We start from the raw sequence: 17,296 nt of genomic DNA on the forward strand, positions 1-17,296 counted from the left end.
AATTTTGTCCTGTGCCAGCTTAAATTCATTCCAGAATTGTGCTCCAAACATATCAACAGGCAGTAAAAGCCCAGAGGACCTCTGCACCAAGTTCTCATTGTACACTTGCAATACGTGAGACCCATTAATAAGAGCAATGGTTTATAACATCTATCTTGTGATCTGTCTCAAAAGATCACTTTCATTTCACATATGCTTCAATATCATTTACAAACTGCAGTAATATAATGCTATTAAATTATATGCAGTAGGTACCCAAAATAAAACTTGAACAGATTGCTAGTAATCACCACAGAGGGTATATACTATGGTGATACAAACTTGAACTTCAGAACACCATTTGGCCCATTGAGCCTGTTTTGCTGTCAACAAGATCATGGCTGATCAGTTTGCTTCTGATTCTACTTGTCAATCTACCCCTTTGATAATCTTTGATTCACTTACCTATCAAGAATCTCTCAGTCTCTGCCTCCATTTCAATATGGGGCAGACAGTTACAAAGTCACACAACCTCTAAAGGGCAACTTGTAATTTTTGAATAGTATTTCCTTGTTCTAGTCTCACCCACAAGAGCAAACGTCCTTTCCACGTCTGCCTTGTCAAGATTATTAAGGATCTTATATGTTTCAACCAAGTGAGTTCTCACTCTTCTAAATTCCAATGGAAATAAGCCCAAACTGTCCAACCTATTCTCATGGATAACCTACTCATTCAAGTATAAATCAAGTAAAACACTTGAGAACCATGTCTAACACATTTGCATCCTACCTTAATCTATTTTCCCAATCAACCAGCTTAGAGACGTTATTAAGCACTTCTGCAGCAGGTGGGACTTGAACCTGTGCCTCCCAGTCAAGGTTCCACTGCGCCATTACATCCTTCATTAAATATGGAGGCCAAAGCTGCACACCCTCTCCAGCTTTGGTCTGACCAATGCTGTGTATAACTGAGGATTAACACCAATGTTCGATTCTTCTTTCAATAAAAAATAATAATTCATTGGCCTCCTAAGTACTTGCTCTACCCTGTACACTAATTTTTGTGACTCATGCTGTAGAAACACCTAGATTCCTCTGCAGCTCAGAATTCAACAGTAGTTCTCTGTTTAAAATCTGATTGAAGATTTGTAGCTCGGGTATCCGTTGTTGTGGTTCTGCTCGCCGAGCTGGAAGTTTTTGCTGCAAACGTTTCGTTCCCTGGCTAGGGAACATCATCAGTGCTGTTGGAGCCTCGTGTGAAGCGCTGCTTTGATGTTTCTTCCGGTATTTATATTGGGTTGTTCTTGCCGCTTCCGGGTGTCAGTTTCAGCTGCAGTGATTTGTATGTGGGGTCCAGGTCGATGTGTCTGTTGATGGATGTTCTTGCCGTTTCCGGGTGTCAGTTTCAGCTGTAGTGGTTTGTATATGGTGTCCAGGTCAATGTGTCTGTTGATGGAGTTTGGGGATGAATGCCATGCTTCTAGGAATTCTCTGGCTGTTCTCTGTCTGGCTTGTCCTATGATAGTGGTGTTTTCCCAGTCAAATTCATGTTGCTGGTTGTCTAAGTGCAGCAGTCTGAGTCTCAGACAACCAGCAACATGAATTTGACTGGGAAAACACCACTATCATAGGACAAGCCAGACAGAGAACAGCCAGAGAATTCCTAGAAGCATGGCATTCATCCCCAAACTCCATCAACAGACACATTGACCTGGACACCATATACAAACCACTACAGCTGAAACTGACACCCGGAAACGGCAAGAACATCCATCAACAGACACATCGACCTGGACCCCACATACAAATCACTGCAGCTGAAACTGATACCCGGAAGCGGCAAGAACAAACCAATATAAATACCGGAAGAAACATCAAAGCAGCGCTTCACACGAGGCTCCAACAGCACTGATGATGTTCCCTAGCCAGGGAACGAAACGTTTGCAGCAAAAACTTCCAGCTCGGCGAGCAGAACCACAACAGTTCTCTGTTTCTATAATGCTCTGCTGTTTTATTCATTTTGCTAAAATGAACTTTACATATTGCGCCTTATATTTAATCTGACAGATCTTTGCCCACTAACATAATCTATCTATAACTGTCTGCAACCTCCTATGTCATCCACCCAACATACATTCTAACCTGAAATAAATACAAAATATTGCAAATGCTGAAATGCTGAAGATCTGAATGAAAAACAGAAATTTCAGAAGAAACAGACCAAATCTGGCTGCATCTATGGAAAGAAAAAAAATTGAGTTAAATATTGAGTCCAACATGAAGCTAAAGAAGTCACGACCTCCCAATTGTAAAAAAAAACCCATTTAAGCATACTGTCTGTTTTCTGCCAGCCAGCCAATCTTCTATCCATGCTGATATGTTACCTCCAACCATGAGCTACTTCTCTGCACAGTAACCTTTGTGTGGCACTTTGTCAATTGCTTTGGAAGTTCAAGAGTAGTACATCTACAAGATTCCCTTTATCCAAAACATATGTTATCCCTTCAAAGAACTCCAGTAAACTGGGCAAACATGATTTTTCTTTCATTAAAAAACATGCTGAGTCTTCTCACTAACTTCAAACTTTGCTAGGTTCTCAGCTGTAACCTCCTGAATGGTTGATTCTAACACCTACTCCATGACAGATGACAAGCTAACTAGCAGATAATTCTCTGATTTCTGTCATGCTCCATTTTTGAATTGAGAAGTTATAAATTGCTACTTTCATTACATGGCTTTGATAACCACACACATATTGTTTGGTAAAGCGTGAAATTGAAAGTAGTCATTGTTGCAACAGCTATAACTGTACTATTTGTTGATGAAACCCTAAAAAAGCATTCATCAGAAAAGGTCATCGGATTGTGGTAACTGTTTCCTGTGAAATCTATCACTTTGTTTGAAAGTGACTGAGTATGTTGAAAAATATTACAAGGCATTACAGCACAGAAACAGATTATTAGTCCAACAGTTCCATGCTCCACATAAGCCTTTTCCTACCTCTCTTTGTCTGAAGTCAACAATATATATCTCTATTACTTTCTCGCTAATATATTTTCAGCTTTTCATTGAATATATAATGGTATTCCATTCAACTGTTTTCTATGAAAGCAAATTTCAAAGTGTAACCACTGTGTCTAAGCGTAGAGGTTCTCCTTACTTCCGTCATGAGTTTATGTGTTACTATCATACATTTGTGAGTTGTATCAAGGCTGGTTATCTAAGAATAGACACATGGCATGTAGATTAAAATTCATGCCAAAAGCATCGGGTTTGATCCCCATTCTGGCTGAGGTACACATTGGCTTGCCTCTTCAACCTCTCCATGGTTTATTGATTAACCATCAAAACCTGCCTTCAGGGAGGTAACTTGAGGATAGGATCTTATTTTTATGACTTCTACTTTGGGTTTAACTTATACTTAGCAACAAATGCCTGTGTTTAGCCGATAAATTCCTTCCTTGGACTTAAAGGTCACCCATCAAAATCATTGTCAGCCTTGGCTCAGTAGGTTCCAGTTTTGTCTCAGAATTACAAGGTACGGAGTTCAAGTCTTGAGCACAAAGACCTCTGTTGGTACTGCAATGACAAAACACCATTTCAGGTGAGATACTAAATCAAGGCCTTATCTATCTGCATCAGATAGATGTAAATAATCCCATGGTATTTCAAAAAATGAACTGTTAGGTTCCGCTAATGATTACTTCACAATTGGCATGACATAAAATAGATTGCTGCTTGTGGGAGTTTGTTATTTATCAATTCCACTGCATTGGTTATCACAAAATAACAGTGATTATCTGAATATGAAAGGTTAGAGTTTATAGACTACAAAGACCAGGAGTAACAGGCATATAGAATTGACTATGAACACATAGTAGTAGTGAAGAGTTCCTTTTCAAACTAGAGAAAGGTCTATCTGGAGTTCCCATGAGACTTAGGACAGCTGCTCTTCCTTCTTACTTAGTCATGTACCAGACCTTGATTTATAGGGGACAGTATCAAAACTGTGATGATATAAAATGTGCAAGTGCTGTGAATCACCAGGGCGATGATGTCAAAATTCTAATGAAAGTAGACAAGGTAATAGAAAGATTAGACAAGTATCAGATTAAATGTAATGAAGGGAGGCATAAAGCAATTAATTTGGGAGGTAAAGTCACCATAGTTTCTCGAGACCCTAGGGCTACTCTTTCAATTGGGAGAAAAGTCTGATAGTGACTTTAACCTAACGATCAGCACATCTCATACGAGATGAGAGGTTGAGTTCTTCATGGTAACTTCAGCTGGCATAGGAATTAAACCCACACTGTTGACATTACTTTGCATTACAAACCAACATTACAAAGCAACCCCCATTTTGGTAGGAAGAATGCAGAGAGACAATGCAAAGTAAAAAGTATAATTATAAATCAGGTGTAGGAACAAAAGAATCAGAATTTATATCCGCATAAATTGTTGAAAGCGACAGGACAGGTTGAGAATGCGGTTAATAAATCAAATGGCAACTTGAGGCAGAGTAAAAATAAAAAAAAACTTTTATTAAATCTATAGAATATACTGATTTGACTTCATTTGTAGAATTGCATCTAGTTTTGGCCAACATATTTTAGGAAGGAGAGACCGTAGAAAAGATTCACCAGGATATTTCGAGGGATGAGGAAGTTTAGCTACATGGATGGATTAGAATATTCTCCTTAGAGAAAGTTCAGAGGAGATTTGATAGAAATATTCAAAATCATGAGTGTTTTAGACCAGGTAGATACAGAAAAATTGGTCCCATTAGTGAAGGGTCAAGAATCAGAGGGTACAGATTCAAGCTAATAGGTAAATTAATCAATGTTGGCAAATGAAGAAAAGAATTCACACAAAGAATGCTTAGGATTTAGAAACTACCACCTGAGGGTATGGTAGAGGTCAGGTCAATCGAGGCAATCAAAGGGAATCAGATCATTACCTGAAAAGCCACAATGTGCACGGCTTTGGGAAAAAAGCCAGGAGAATGTTAGCAATGATGTGACAGGATGAAGCCGACTTTCTGTCCTGCAGCTTCTCTATGAATCCTCTTCATTGGCAGTAAAGTGCTTGAAGAAACCTGATGGTCACACAAAAGCTATAAAAAACATGAGTTTTTTTTTAAAATATCCAACATTTTCAAGAAAGACTGCACAGCTTTTAATTTTCCTGATAACTATCTCAGCACTGTAAGATTGTAACAAATATACTGGGTACCATTATCTTGGGCAGGAGGTTTGCTAGACCACTTCAGGAGGGTTTAAACTAGTTTGGCAGGGGAATGAGAACTGGAGCTACAGATCAGAGGATGGGGTAGCTGGTGAACAGCCAGAAACAGCATACAGAGAGTCTCTGAGGAAGGATAGACAGTTGATAGGGCAAAGTTGCAGTCAGTGTGATTGGTTGAAGTGTGTCTATTTTAACACAAGCAGTGTCAGGAATAAGGGGGATGAACCTAAAGCATGGATCAGTACTTGGAATTACAATGTTGTGGCCATTTCAAGACTTGGCTATCACAGGGGCAGGAATGGTTGTTGGGATGTTCCAGGCTTTAGACATTTCAAAAGAAATAGGGAGAGAGGTAAAAGAGGTGGGACAGTGGCATTGCTAATCAGGGTAGTTTCACAGCTGCAGAAAGGGAGGTCATAGAGGATGGTTTGTCTACTGAGTCAGTATGGGTGGAACTCAGAAACAGAAAAGGAGCAATCACCTTATTGGAAATTTTCTATAGACGTCCCAGTAGCAATAGAGACACTGAGCAGAGCAGGAGACAGATTTGGGAAAGGTGCAGAAGTAACAGAGTTGCTTTAATGGGTGACTTCAACTTCCCTAATATTGACTGGCACCTCCTTAGTGCAAGTAGTTTGAATTGAGCAGATTTTGTCAGATGTGTCTAGTAATGATTCCTGACTCCATGTGTAGATAGGCCGACTAGAGGGGAGGCCATATTGGATTTGGTGCTTGGCAATGAACCAGGTTAGGTGTCAGATCTCTCAGTGGGAGAGCATTTCAGTGATAGTGGTCACAACTCCCTGACCTTTACAATAGTCTTGGAGAGAGGTAGCATCAGGCGGTATGGGAAAATATTTAATTGGGACAGAGGGAATGATGGTACTATTAGGCAGGAACTGTTGAGCATAAATTGGGAGCAGACATTCTCAGGGAAATGTGGAAGTTGTTTAGGGAGCACTTGCTGTGAGTGCTGAATAGGTTTGTCCCACTGAGGCAAGGGATGGTAGGATGAAGGAACCATGGATCACAAGAGATTGGGACCACCTAGTCAAGAGAAAGAAGGAAGCTTACTTGAGATTGAGGAAGCAGGGATCAGACACGGCTCTAGAGGTTACAAGGTAGCCAGGAAGGAACTGAACAATGGACTTAGGAGAGCTAGAAGGGGCATGAAAAAGTCTTGGCAGGTAGTATTACGGAAAACCCCAAGGTGTTCTACATTTATATGAGGAACAAGAGGATGGGCAGAGTGAAGATAGGGCTGATCATGAATAGTGGAGGGAACTTGTGCCTGGAGTCAGAGGAAGTAGGGGAGCTCCTTAATGATTGATTTGCTTCAAGTATTCATTAGTGAAAGGGAACCTAGTCATTTGTGAGAACAGCGTGAAGCAGGCTAATATGCTTGAATAGGTTGTTGATAAGAAGAATGATGTGCTGGAAATTTTGAAAAACATGAGGATAGGTAAGTCCTCTGAGGCAGATGAGATATACCCAAGGTTACTACGAGAAGTGAGGGAAGAGATACTGTGCCTTTGGTGATGATTTTTGTGTCCTCAATGTCCACTGGAGTAGTACCAGATGATTAGAGAGTGGCAAATGTTATTCCCTTGTTTAAGATAAGGGAAAAGGGGTAATCCTGGGAATTGCAGACCAGTCAGTCTTACATTGGCAGTGGGCAAATTATTGGCGAGGATTCTGAGGGTCAGGACTGATGATTATTTGGAAAAGCATAGTTTAATTAGAAGTCGCTTTGTGAAGGGCAAGTCATGCCTCACAAGCCTTATTGAATCTTTTAAGGATGTGACAAAACACATTGACGAAGGTAGAGCAGTAGATGTGGTGTATATGGATTTTAGCAAGGTGTTTGATAAGGTTCTCCATCATAAGCTCATTTAGAAAGTAAGAATGCATAGGGTACAGGGAAATATAACTGTCTAGATACAGAATTGACTGGCCCAAAAAGACCAAAGGGTGGTAGTGGATGAAAAATATTCAGTGTAGAGATCGGTGTTCTGCAGGGATCTGTGCTAATACCTCTGCTGTTTATGATTTATATAAGAGACTTGGATGAGGAAATGGTAGGGTGTGTTAGTAAGTTTGCCAATGACATGAAGGTTGGTGGAGTTATGGAAGGTATGGAGGGCTGTTGTAGGTTGCAATGGGACATTGACAGGATACAGAGCTGGGGAGATAAGTGGCACATGGTGTTCAACTTGGAAAAGAGTGAAGTGATTCATTATCGAAGATCGAATTTGAATGCAGATGACAGGGTTAAAGGCAGGGTTATTGGAAGGACAGGGGGATCTTGGGGTCCACATCCATAGATATCTCACAGTTGCCACCCAAGCTGAAAGGGTTTGTTAAGAAGGTATATGTGTGTTGCTTTCATTAGCGGGGGATTGAGTTTAAGAGCCGCGAAGTTATGCTGCAGCTCTGTATAGCCCTGGTTAGACTACACTTGGAATATTGTGTTCAGTTCTTGTCACCTGATGATAGGAAGGATGTGGAAGCCTTAGAGATGGTGCAGAGGAGATTTGCTAGAATGCTGCCTGGATTGGAGGGTATGCCTTATTAAAAATGGTTGAAGGAGCTAGGGGTTTCTTTTTGGAGTGAAGAAGGATGAGAGGTGACTTGTTAGAGGTATGCAACATGATGAGAGGTTTGGATAGAGTGGATAGCCAGAGACTTTTTTCCAGGGCTGAAATGGCTATCACAAGGGGTCATCATTTTAAGGTGACTGGAGGAAGGTTTTGGGAGATGTCAGAAGTAGGTTCTTTACACAGAGAGTGGTGGGTGCATGGAATGCACTGCCAGTAGAGATAGTAGAATCAGAGATATTTTAGCCATTCTTGGATAAGCACATGGATGGTAGTAAAATGGTGGGTATGTCGGTTAGTTTGATCTTAGGATAGGATAAACGGTTGGCACAATACCAAGAGCTGAAGGGCCTGTAATGTTCTATGTTCTATGCTGTATGCTCTATGCAGATGTTCTATATATCTTGCACTTTCTTCACCTCCTACTGATAATTTGGAGGCCAGAACTATTTACAGCATTCAACATGTTTATCTAACTAAGGTAATATAAAACAGAAATAAAGGTACAAATATTGTATTTTGGATAGATTAGAATATCAAATGTGATGCTTAGGAACAGATATATTAAAGCATGCCTGTGTTATCAAATGTGGAGTTCTAAGATCTTCAATATGCCTGATGAAAGCAATACAGCCCAATGTGGTTCAAAACACAAAGTCCATTGAAAGTTTACTAACGAGCTCATGATGTCTTTAAAAATGATTACATTTTGACTGAAATGCCTGAGAAATGCTCTAGTGCCACAGCACTACTTGACAATTGATGCTGACCAGAAGGCTTCTGTTTTAAAAGAATCAAAATAAATTACCTTAGCTGGCTCTTTCGACTGGAGCCTCTTCCCTGCTTGTCACTTAACTCTTCTCCCTTCACTGAGAATGGAATTGACTCCCATGAAAAGTATGTATCCTCTTGCTGATTATTGGTGCTTAGGAATGCAATCTGTACATTCCTTTACCAACCTCCTCCCTTTTCGTACTGTCAGTGACTGGCATGTATCAGTGACTAGCATGTGTAAGTATTGGAAATACATTGATTTAGGTTAAAATGCAGTATTGGCTGAGACTACTTTTCAAATTGGGTTTAGAAATGAAAATGATTCATAACTATCAAAATCCTGCAGTATTTGTAGATGATTGGAGGTGATAGTTACCTTTTTAATGAGAGGTCTACTTAATGATCCTTCCAGTTTCAAAGAAAAATAGCTATTAAAATTGATTTACAGAGGGAAAGAGAAAAGGACACTGTGCAAACAAGTTTGTCATGAAGCTAAGAGAATACATTTGCTAAATTCATTTGCAGTTGAAAACAACTGTTTTTACACATATGATGGTTTGCTAATTGCTCACAGGCCACAAATTATTTATACATAAACATAAACCAAAGCAGAAGTTGTTGAAAAACCTCAGCAGGCCTGGCAGCATCTGTGAAGAGAAATCAAAGTTAATGTTTCTGGTCCAATTGCTTTTTCTTAGAACTTAAATCTTTTGTTTTTATTAAATGTAAACATATAAGCCAGTACTGCTTGAAGACAGTGAGTTTGGTTTATTCATTTATGAGACATGAATGCCACTTATTTGGCAGGAATTTATTACCATCCCATATTGTCCTTGAGAAGGTAGCTGGAAGCTTTCCTCTTGAATCACACAATACTGTTGGGTTTGGAAATCCAGAAATGAAGGGGGAATGGCAATAATGTTCAGCTTGGTGTGTCACTTGAGGGGCACTTGCAGGCATGCTGTTCCTATTGTTAGAGCACTATCATATATATTCATGTGTCGGTCAAATTTTGAAGTTTTTTTTAAGCTGAAATTAGGGGTCGACCAATAGATAAGGTATTGTTTTCAAGGGGATGAAATTCATGATTGGTATGATTCAAAAAAATGGACAAACAAGAGTCAGATCTCCATATCAAGTAATAAACAACAAAAAGAAAAAGAATTATGTCCATGATTGAATATATATCGACAAACAAACTGTCTCCATTCTGCCTGCCACAGTAGAATGGTACAGTAGAATGGTACAGTAGTCCCCCATACCACAGAGGATAAGTTCCAAGACCTACTGCGGAAGTCCAAATACACAGCTAGAAGCAAAACCAATTATTTAAATGGGAAATTTAGCTTCCCGGAAACCCCTTGGTCCTTGGTTCTGGAACGTTCCCTGTATGTTCGGGCCTGGTCCTTGGTTCTGGAACGTTCCCTATATGTTCGGGCCGCAGTAAACCACAGGTAACTGAAAAAGTAGAAACCAACTCCATGGATATGGCAGTCACCCTGTATTGTCATACCATTGCGGAGCATGATGGCTGGCAGACCTGGAATGGAGTGGTATAGCCAGCAGACTGGAAAGCCAGAGCAGAGTGCAACGAACAGTAAAACCAAACTCACTGTCTTCAAGTAGCAATGGCTGATGTGTTTAAGTTGGAGTTAGCAGAGCTGTTTAAGGACGATGCATTGGATGTGGAGACTGGTGGGGTGGGAGGTGAGGGATCCTGTCTTTATTGCGTTTGAAGGTGGGGGGATTAGAACAGTGGAACGAGGAGGGGAAGCGATGCGGTAAAAGGCTGTCTGGATGACAGAGCATATTGTTCAAAATAGGTGGACATCTGGGATGCTTGGGAGTGGAATGTCACCTTGTCTGAGCAGATACGGCAGAGGTGAGACCTCGGGAGAATGGGATTGAATTCTTGTAGATGCTGAGTGAGAGGAAGTGTGCTCCCGATAGTTGTGAGAGTCTGTGAGTTTATAGTATACGTCTGTCTGTAGACTGTCGCTGAAGATGGAAATGGAGAGGTCAAGAAAGGGGAGGGAGGTGTGCAAGATGGAACAAGTGAAGTTGTGGGTGAAGTCAATGAACTGCTCCAGTTCAGCCTGGCTGCAAGATGCTGCACCGATGCAGTCATTAATGTAACAGCAGAAGAGTTGGGGCACAGGGCCTGTGTAGGTACTGAAGAGGAACTGTTCGACACAGCTGACAAAGAGACAAGTGTGGCTGGGCCCCATCCGAATGCCCATGGCCACCCCTGGATTTGGAAGAAATGGGCAGAGTTAAAGGAAAAGTTATTAAGGGTGAGGACTAGTTCGACAAGGTGGAGGAGGGTATTGGTGGAGGGGGGCCTGGAAAGGTCTGTTGGAGAGGAAGAAGCTGAGGGCCTGGAGGCCATCCTTATAGGGTGTGGACATGTATAAGGACTGCACATCCATAAAGCACAGGGGTCTGGGGAACTGGAAGTTATTGAAGAGGTGGCAGGTGTGGTTGATGTCACAGATATAGATTAGATTAGATTACTTACAGGGTGGAAACAGGCCCTTCGGCCCAACAAGTCCACACCGACCCGCCGAAGCGCAACCCACCCATACCCCTACATTTACCCCTTGCCTAACACTACGGGCAATTTAGCATGGCCAATTCACCTGACCCGCACATCTTTGGACTGTGGGAGGAACCCGGAGCACCCAGAGGAAACCCACACAGACACGGGGAGAACGTGCAAACTCCACACAGTCAGTCGCCTGAATCGGGAATTGAACCCGGGTCTCAGGCGCTATGAGACAGCAGTGCTAACCACTGTGCCACCGTGCTGCCCATAGAGGTGGGAAGTGACTGAACCAAGGGAAGAGGATGGAGTCAAGAGGATAAACACATCTTGTCCTCTCTCGACTCCATCCCTTCCATCTTGGCCCCAACCTATCCAGTCTCTCCTTATAACCCAAGCCCTCTAGTCCCAGAGATGGCAGGTTGGTGAGATGGTAAGTGAGTAGTTGGCAGTTGAGTGAGGTAACAGATGAATGGGGCAGATGAGTGAGATGGGGTTATATGTGGGTAACTGCCAGGTAGGTGGGCTGGCAAGTGGATGGGGCAGGTGACTGAAATGGTAGATGGGAATGTGGCAAGTGGGTCAGGGTGGCATTTCCTGCTGCGGTTGATCTTATTATACATGAAGCATGGTAAAATTGACATCAGTGGAGGACCTGATTCAATTCAATTCTTCAATTGAGGCGGCATGGTGGCTCACTGGTTAGCACTGCTGCCTCACAGCACCAGGGATCCTGGTTTGATTCCAGCTTCAGGCAACTGTCTGTCTGTGTGAAGCTTGCACATTGTTCCCGTGTCTGCGTGGGTTTCCACTGGGTGCTCCAGTTTCCTCCCACAATCAAAAAGATGTGCAGGTTAGGTGAATTGGCCATGCTGAATTGCCCATAGTGTTCAGGGATGTTTAGGTTAGATGTATTAGTTGGGGTAAATATAGGATAGCAGGGTTGGGGAATGGATGGGTGGGATACTCTTCAGAGGGCCTGTTTCCACATTGTAGGGATTCTATGAATTCAATCAAGCTCTCGATCAATATGTATCCATTAAGTCCTCCCTATCTTAAATGACATTGTTGAGCTGCAGTAGAGAAGGAAATAAAAGGAAGCAAACCCTGCTTTCCAGTCCCCCAACTGCGTGGGTTTCCTCCGGGTGCTCTGATTTCCTCTCACAGTCCAAAGATCTGCAGGTTAGGTGGATTTGTCATACTACATTGCCCATAGTGTACAGGGAGATGTAGGCTAGGTAGATTAACCATGGGAAATTGCAGATTTAGGGTAGAGAGTGGGTATAGAAGAGATGCTCTACGGAGGGTTGGTGTAGACTCAATGGGCTGAATGGCTTGATTCCACGCTGTAGAAATTCTATCAAAGAGCCAGAGCAGAAACGTATATACACCTGAGTAGATTTCAAACTTAAATTGAGGGATGGCTGTCCACTGTTCTGTATGTGCCAATTGAGAGCTGTTTACTTTCAGCATATAGGCATGCTCAGTGAAAAAGTTCTGAAGAGGTGTAATATTGGACTTATGAACATTTCTCTGTCTACAGAAACTGCCAAATCTGCTGAATCTTTCTAGCACTTTCTCTTTTTGTTAATCTCAGTTATGCAAATAACACCACTTTCAGATGTATTTCTGAGTGATTTATACTTCTCGAACACAATGTACTGCGATGGTATTCCGATGTTCCTAATAATTAGCAATCAGTTAAATCTCTGTGTGTATTGTGCAGTTGAAGAGTAGTAAAATTTCAAGAAGGCCATGTTAATGTACCTGAGTTTTAATCCTTAATCTGACCTTAAAGATATTGTGGAATTCTGTGGAAAGATTCTGTGGAAAACACAGAAGTAGGCTCATTGTGAATATGCAATCTGACTTCATAGTATTTGATGAAAGAATTGGATCAAACATTTTAACACAAACAATTGCTCTTTTAAGGAAAACAATCTCAAATTCTTGAATGTTAATGATGCAATATTCATTAATGTTAAAGTAATTCAGAATGGCATTTAGATATACATTAAGCATAATGAAGAGAATGAAAATGTTGTAGAAATCCGAATTGGGGAAATGCATTGAACTTACGTTTATCACGTGTTGAGGAAGGAGGCAAGTCTGTAGACCATTGGAAGTATTTTTGACAAAGTGATAAGGAAATTGTTTACGTCTCTGGGAAAATCATTGTCTCTGCTGGGAATTCATAGACCATGCATCTCCATTTCATTGGAGTGCAATGTGTATCCACATCACAACGTGGAAATAATTTATAATCTAAGTCATTGTCATTGTTTCATGTAAGACTTGCTGTCCTCATCCAATACATTTTAAATGAATATTTCTTTAGAACACAATATTTAATTGGAATCAAACATAGAGAAAATGGATGTCTGGTAATAAGTGGAGGGAGAAACAGAGTTAATGTTTTGAACCTGGTATGACTTCTTCAGAACTGAAAAAAAATTGGAATGGTGGGAGTGAGTGGCCTGAAACCTACAAAATTAAACATAAATACATTTTTTCCACAATGTCACATAGCATTGGGAACCACCACAGGCAGCAACTGTTCATGTTATCTGAGTAACACTCAGAATTAGTTCTATCCATCATGTTTTTGCCTAATAATTAAAATTACATTCTGAGTATCTATCTTCAAAAGTATATCAAGAATGTCTTTGTATCTATAGAAGAGCTCAAGCCTGAAGCAGTCAAAGCTGAAAATGTTCTTCACAATTTTTTGAGGGTTGGATACTATTTGAAGGTTTAAGTTTACTTGTCACTTTATTGTTGTACTTGTTATTTTATATTTATTCTCAATGGGAATGTTACAGATACTTATTCATTTTTATATCACAACAAGGAATTAAAATAGTCTTAGAGCTATAAACGTAATCGGATTGTTAAAGTGTTTATCTTATTGATTGTGTTTAATTCTCTCAAAGCATTTTATTTATGTTTTCAATGTCAGAATTACAGTGTATGTTTTACAGTGTAGAGAGTTTTAGAATTCCCAACAATTCAGTTTCACTTATTTATTGAACATACAATTGATTGTCTTTTTCTTTGTATTTTCTTATAGTTGTCTCAGTCTGTCTCATGTGAATCAATACATCTGAGATTGAAGATGATGTTCTACAGCGAAGGCTTCATTGGCTAAGTGGAAAGGAAACTGATGATGAGCAGGAAATAAAATTTGATACATTAAGCAATCAGAAATGTTGTGCCGAAGACTGCGATATTTTAGATACAGGCAATTTCGATGGGTGCTGACAGGAATTTTCTGTTCAATAACCTTACTATTTCTTATAAGACGTGACAAGAGTCCTGTGAATGAGCACCAAAATTTGGAGCTTGTTGAAGAGGACCCCAGATATTATGTAAATTGCACTGGTGTTATCAATGGAGATGAAGAGTCAATAAAACTGGCTAAACTTCAGACACTCTCAGTTATATACAAAAAACGTCTTGTGCTGAATGAGAAAGATTACATAGACATGACCAAACATTGCTCCAACTTCACCAGATTACAAAGGTATATCACATTTCCACTTAGCAAAGAGGAAGAAGAATTTCCATTAGCATATTCAATAGTAATCCATCACAGGATTGACATGTTTGGAAAACTTTTACGCCTGATATATGCACCTCAAAATTTTTATTGTATTCACGTTGATAAAAAGTCATCTCCAACTTTCTTGGATGCAGTCAGGGGCATAGCCTCCTGCTTTGACAATGTTTTTGTTGCCAGCCAGCTTGAAAATGTAACCTATGCATCCTGGAGCAGGGTTCAGGCCGATGTAAATTGCATGAAAGATCTACTTCAAAAGAATTCAACATGGAAATACTTGATCAATCTTTGTGGCATGGATTTTCCCTTAAAAACCAATTTGGAAATGGTGGAAAAACTCAAGGCTTTAAAAGGGGCAAACAGCTTAGAAACAGAGAAGACTGCACCACATAAAGAGAAGAGATGGAAACACAGTTTTAAGGTGGTGAATGGGAAATTAAAGGACACAGAGACGAATAAAAATGCTCCACCAATTGAAACACCAATGTTTTCAGGAAGTGCCTACTTCATTGTCAGTAGACGTTTTGTGGAATATTTATTTAGAAGCCCTAAAATACAAAAGTTTATTGAATGGGAAAAGGATACTTTCAGTCCAGATGAACACATGTGGGCAACACTGCAAAGAATGCCTGATATGCCTGGATCAGTCCCTGTTAATAATAAATACGATACCTCCGACATGAACTCTTTAGCAAGGCTAGTAAAATGGAGTTATCTTGAGGGTGATATTTCCAAAGGAGCACCTTATCCACCTTGCACTGGGGCACATGTCCGTTCAGTATGTGTATTTGGAGCAGGGGATCTGAAATGGATGTTGCAGCAACATCACCTATTTGCCAATAAGTTTGACACAGAAGTCGATGGAATTGCACTGCAATGTTTAGAGGAGCATCTAAGACATAAAGCTATTAGCAATCTTTTAAGTTATACTGAGGCATGATCTTCCTAAAGAAATATCTCAATTTGGGAATTCTCAGTTCTCTAAACAGAATGGGAGACTGCCTGTTTTTCTTCATAACTTAGTGATCTACAAACACATTATAAAACATGTATGTTAGAAGCATTCAGGCTTGATATTGAATGTAGGAGTATAATGCTGAGCAAAATCTAAGCCAAGAGAAAGCATTCCTGCTCCTCTACCCACAAGCTATTTTGTAATGGCAATTTCCTTGACCTCATTTCCCTTGAGGCCTAGAAAATCTGCCCATCCATGTTAAACCCACAATGCGTGAGAGTCGGAGCCCCATGTAATTATTAAGTGGACATCCTGTTTCTTGGGTACTGGGACAACTGTTCATTTGTTGTCCCGCCTTTACTGGTAAGTCGAGATTGAATGTGAGATTTGTAAAACACCTCACATTGAGTATTAGGAGTACCCCAATTCATCCTGCTACTGAATTTAAATTGCAGATCGATAATTATGGAGAAAAACAATCACATTCCTCAGTTTCCTTAAAAGAGTAAGTCCACCAAATTTGCCAGGCTGGTACTGGTTGATGGCTCATAAATGTACCAGGCTACATGCTAGATTAAGTTCTTTATGTAGTAGAAGACTAGTTTTTTAAAAGCACTGCCTCTGTGTTCAATGAACAGTATGTATGTGCACTTCCTTGCCAAATTAAAATAACATTGAATATTTAAAGGAGAAAACTTCAGGCCAAGTCATTATTATTATTCAGCAGGACTAAATGCAAATTTGCATTATTGCTTTTTAAATTATATAGGTTGTAAAAAAGAACTAGTTTAAAGCCACTTATTTTCAAAAACATCAATATTATATTCAGCAAACTAACTTAATGGCACCCAATATTGTCTGGAAATGTGAGCCTCAATTGTAATCTGGCTCAATTCAAATTTAATAATTACAATTTATTTGCATATAGGGTATTTGGACTCAGTTTCATGTAACTCTGGAAGTAAAAGAGTACTTACCCAGTGGAAAAGTTATGCAAACAATTGCATATTAACACCTGTGGTTAAAATAATTTACTGTCATGCAGCTTAATCTTCTGTTCTCATTTTTAAAATACATTATACTGAAAGAACATAGCACACCCAGTTTGCATAGAAATAGCTACACAGAAATAGACCATTGAACACCCCCCCCCCCATCATCAATTTTAGTGTTTATACTCTATTTAAACCATCCTCCATTCTACTTCATCTCAACCTATTGAAAAAATATTTTATTTCTTTCTCCCTCATACACTAATCTAGGCTCCACTTAAATACATCTATGCTATTCACTGACATATTCCCTTTGTTAGTAGGTTTTATATTCTGACCACTCTTTGAGTATAGAATTACAACGCTGAAATGAAAGACACCTGGTAAAGCTTTTCATCTTGTACTCATCAGTACGAATGCAAGAATATTAAATATCTGTAACAAAAGTTTAGCATTATTGTGTTTGTCCTGATGATCGCAAGATGAAAAGCTTTGGCAACATATGACTTTTTTCAGTATTGTTGTGGTTCTGTTCGCCGAGCTGGGAATTTGTGTTGTAGACGTTTCGTCCTCTGTCTAGGTGACATCCTCAGTGCTTGAGAGCCTCCTGTGAAGCGCTTCTGTGATGTTTCCCCCGGCATTTATAGTGATTTGT

The 17,296-nt window shown here is 40.0% G+C and overlaps 1 protein-coding gene across 3 annotated transcripts in view; it reads left to right on the top strand.

Annotated features, from left to right (window-relative positions):
• Positions 1-16,583, top strand: part of LOC132823822 (beta-1,3-galactosyl-O-glycosyl-glycoprotein beta-1,6-N-acetylglucosaminyltransferase-like) — a 113,514-nt gene extending 96,931 nt beyond the window's left edge. For all 3 annotated transcript variants that reach the window (XM_060837876.1, XM_060837884.1, XM_060837886.1), the window contains one exon: positions 14,206-16,583. In XM_060837876.1, the coding sequence (XP_060693859.1) occupies positions 14,342-15,634 (1,293 nt within the window). In that variant the 5' untranslated portion in view covers positions 14,206-14,341 and the 3' untranslated portion in view covers positions 15,635-16,583. The remainder of the gene's footprint in view (positions 1-14,205) is intronic.
• The last annotated feature ends 713 nt before the right edge of the window (positions 16,584-17,296 follow it).

Source organism: Hemiscyllium ocellatum, chromosome 2, assembly GCF_020745735.1.
Source record: "Hemiscyllium ocellatum isolate sHemOce1 chromosome 2, sHemOce1.pat.X.cur, whole genome shotgun sequence".
Lineage (NCBI taxonomy): Eukaryota > Metazoa > Chordata > Chondrichthyes > Orectolobiformes > Hemiscylliidae > Hemiscyllium > Hemiscyllium ocellatum.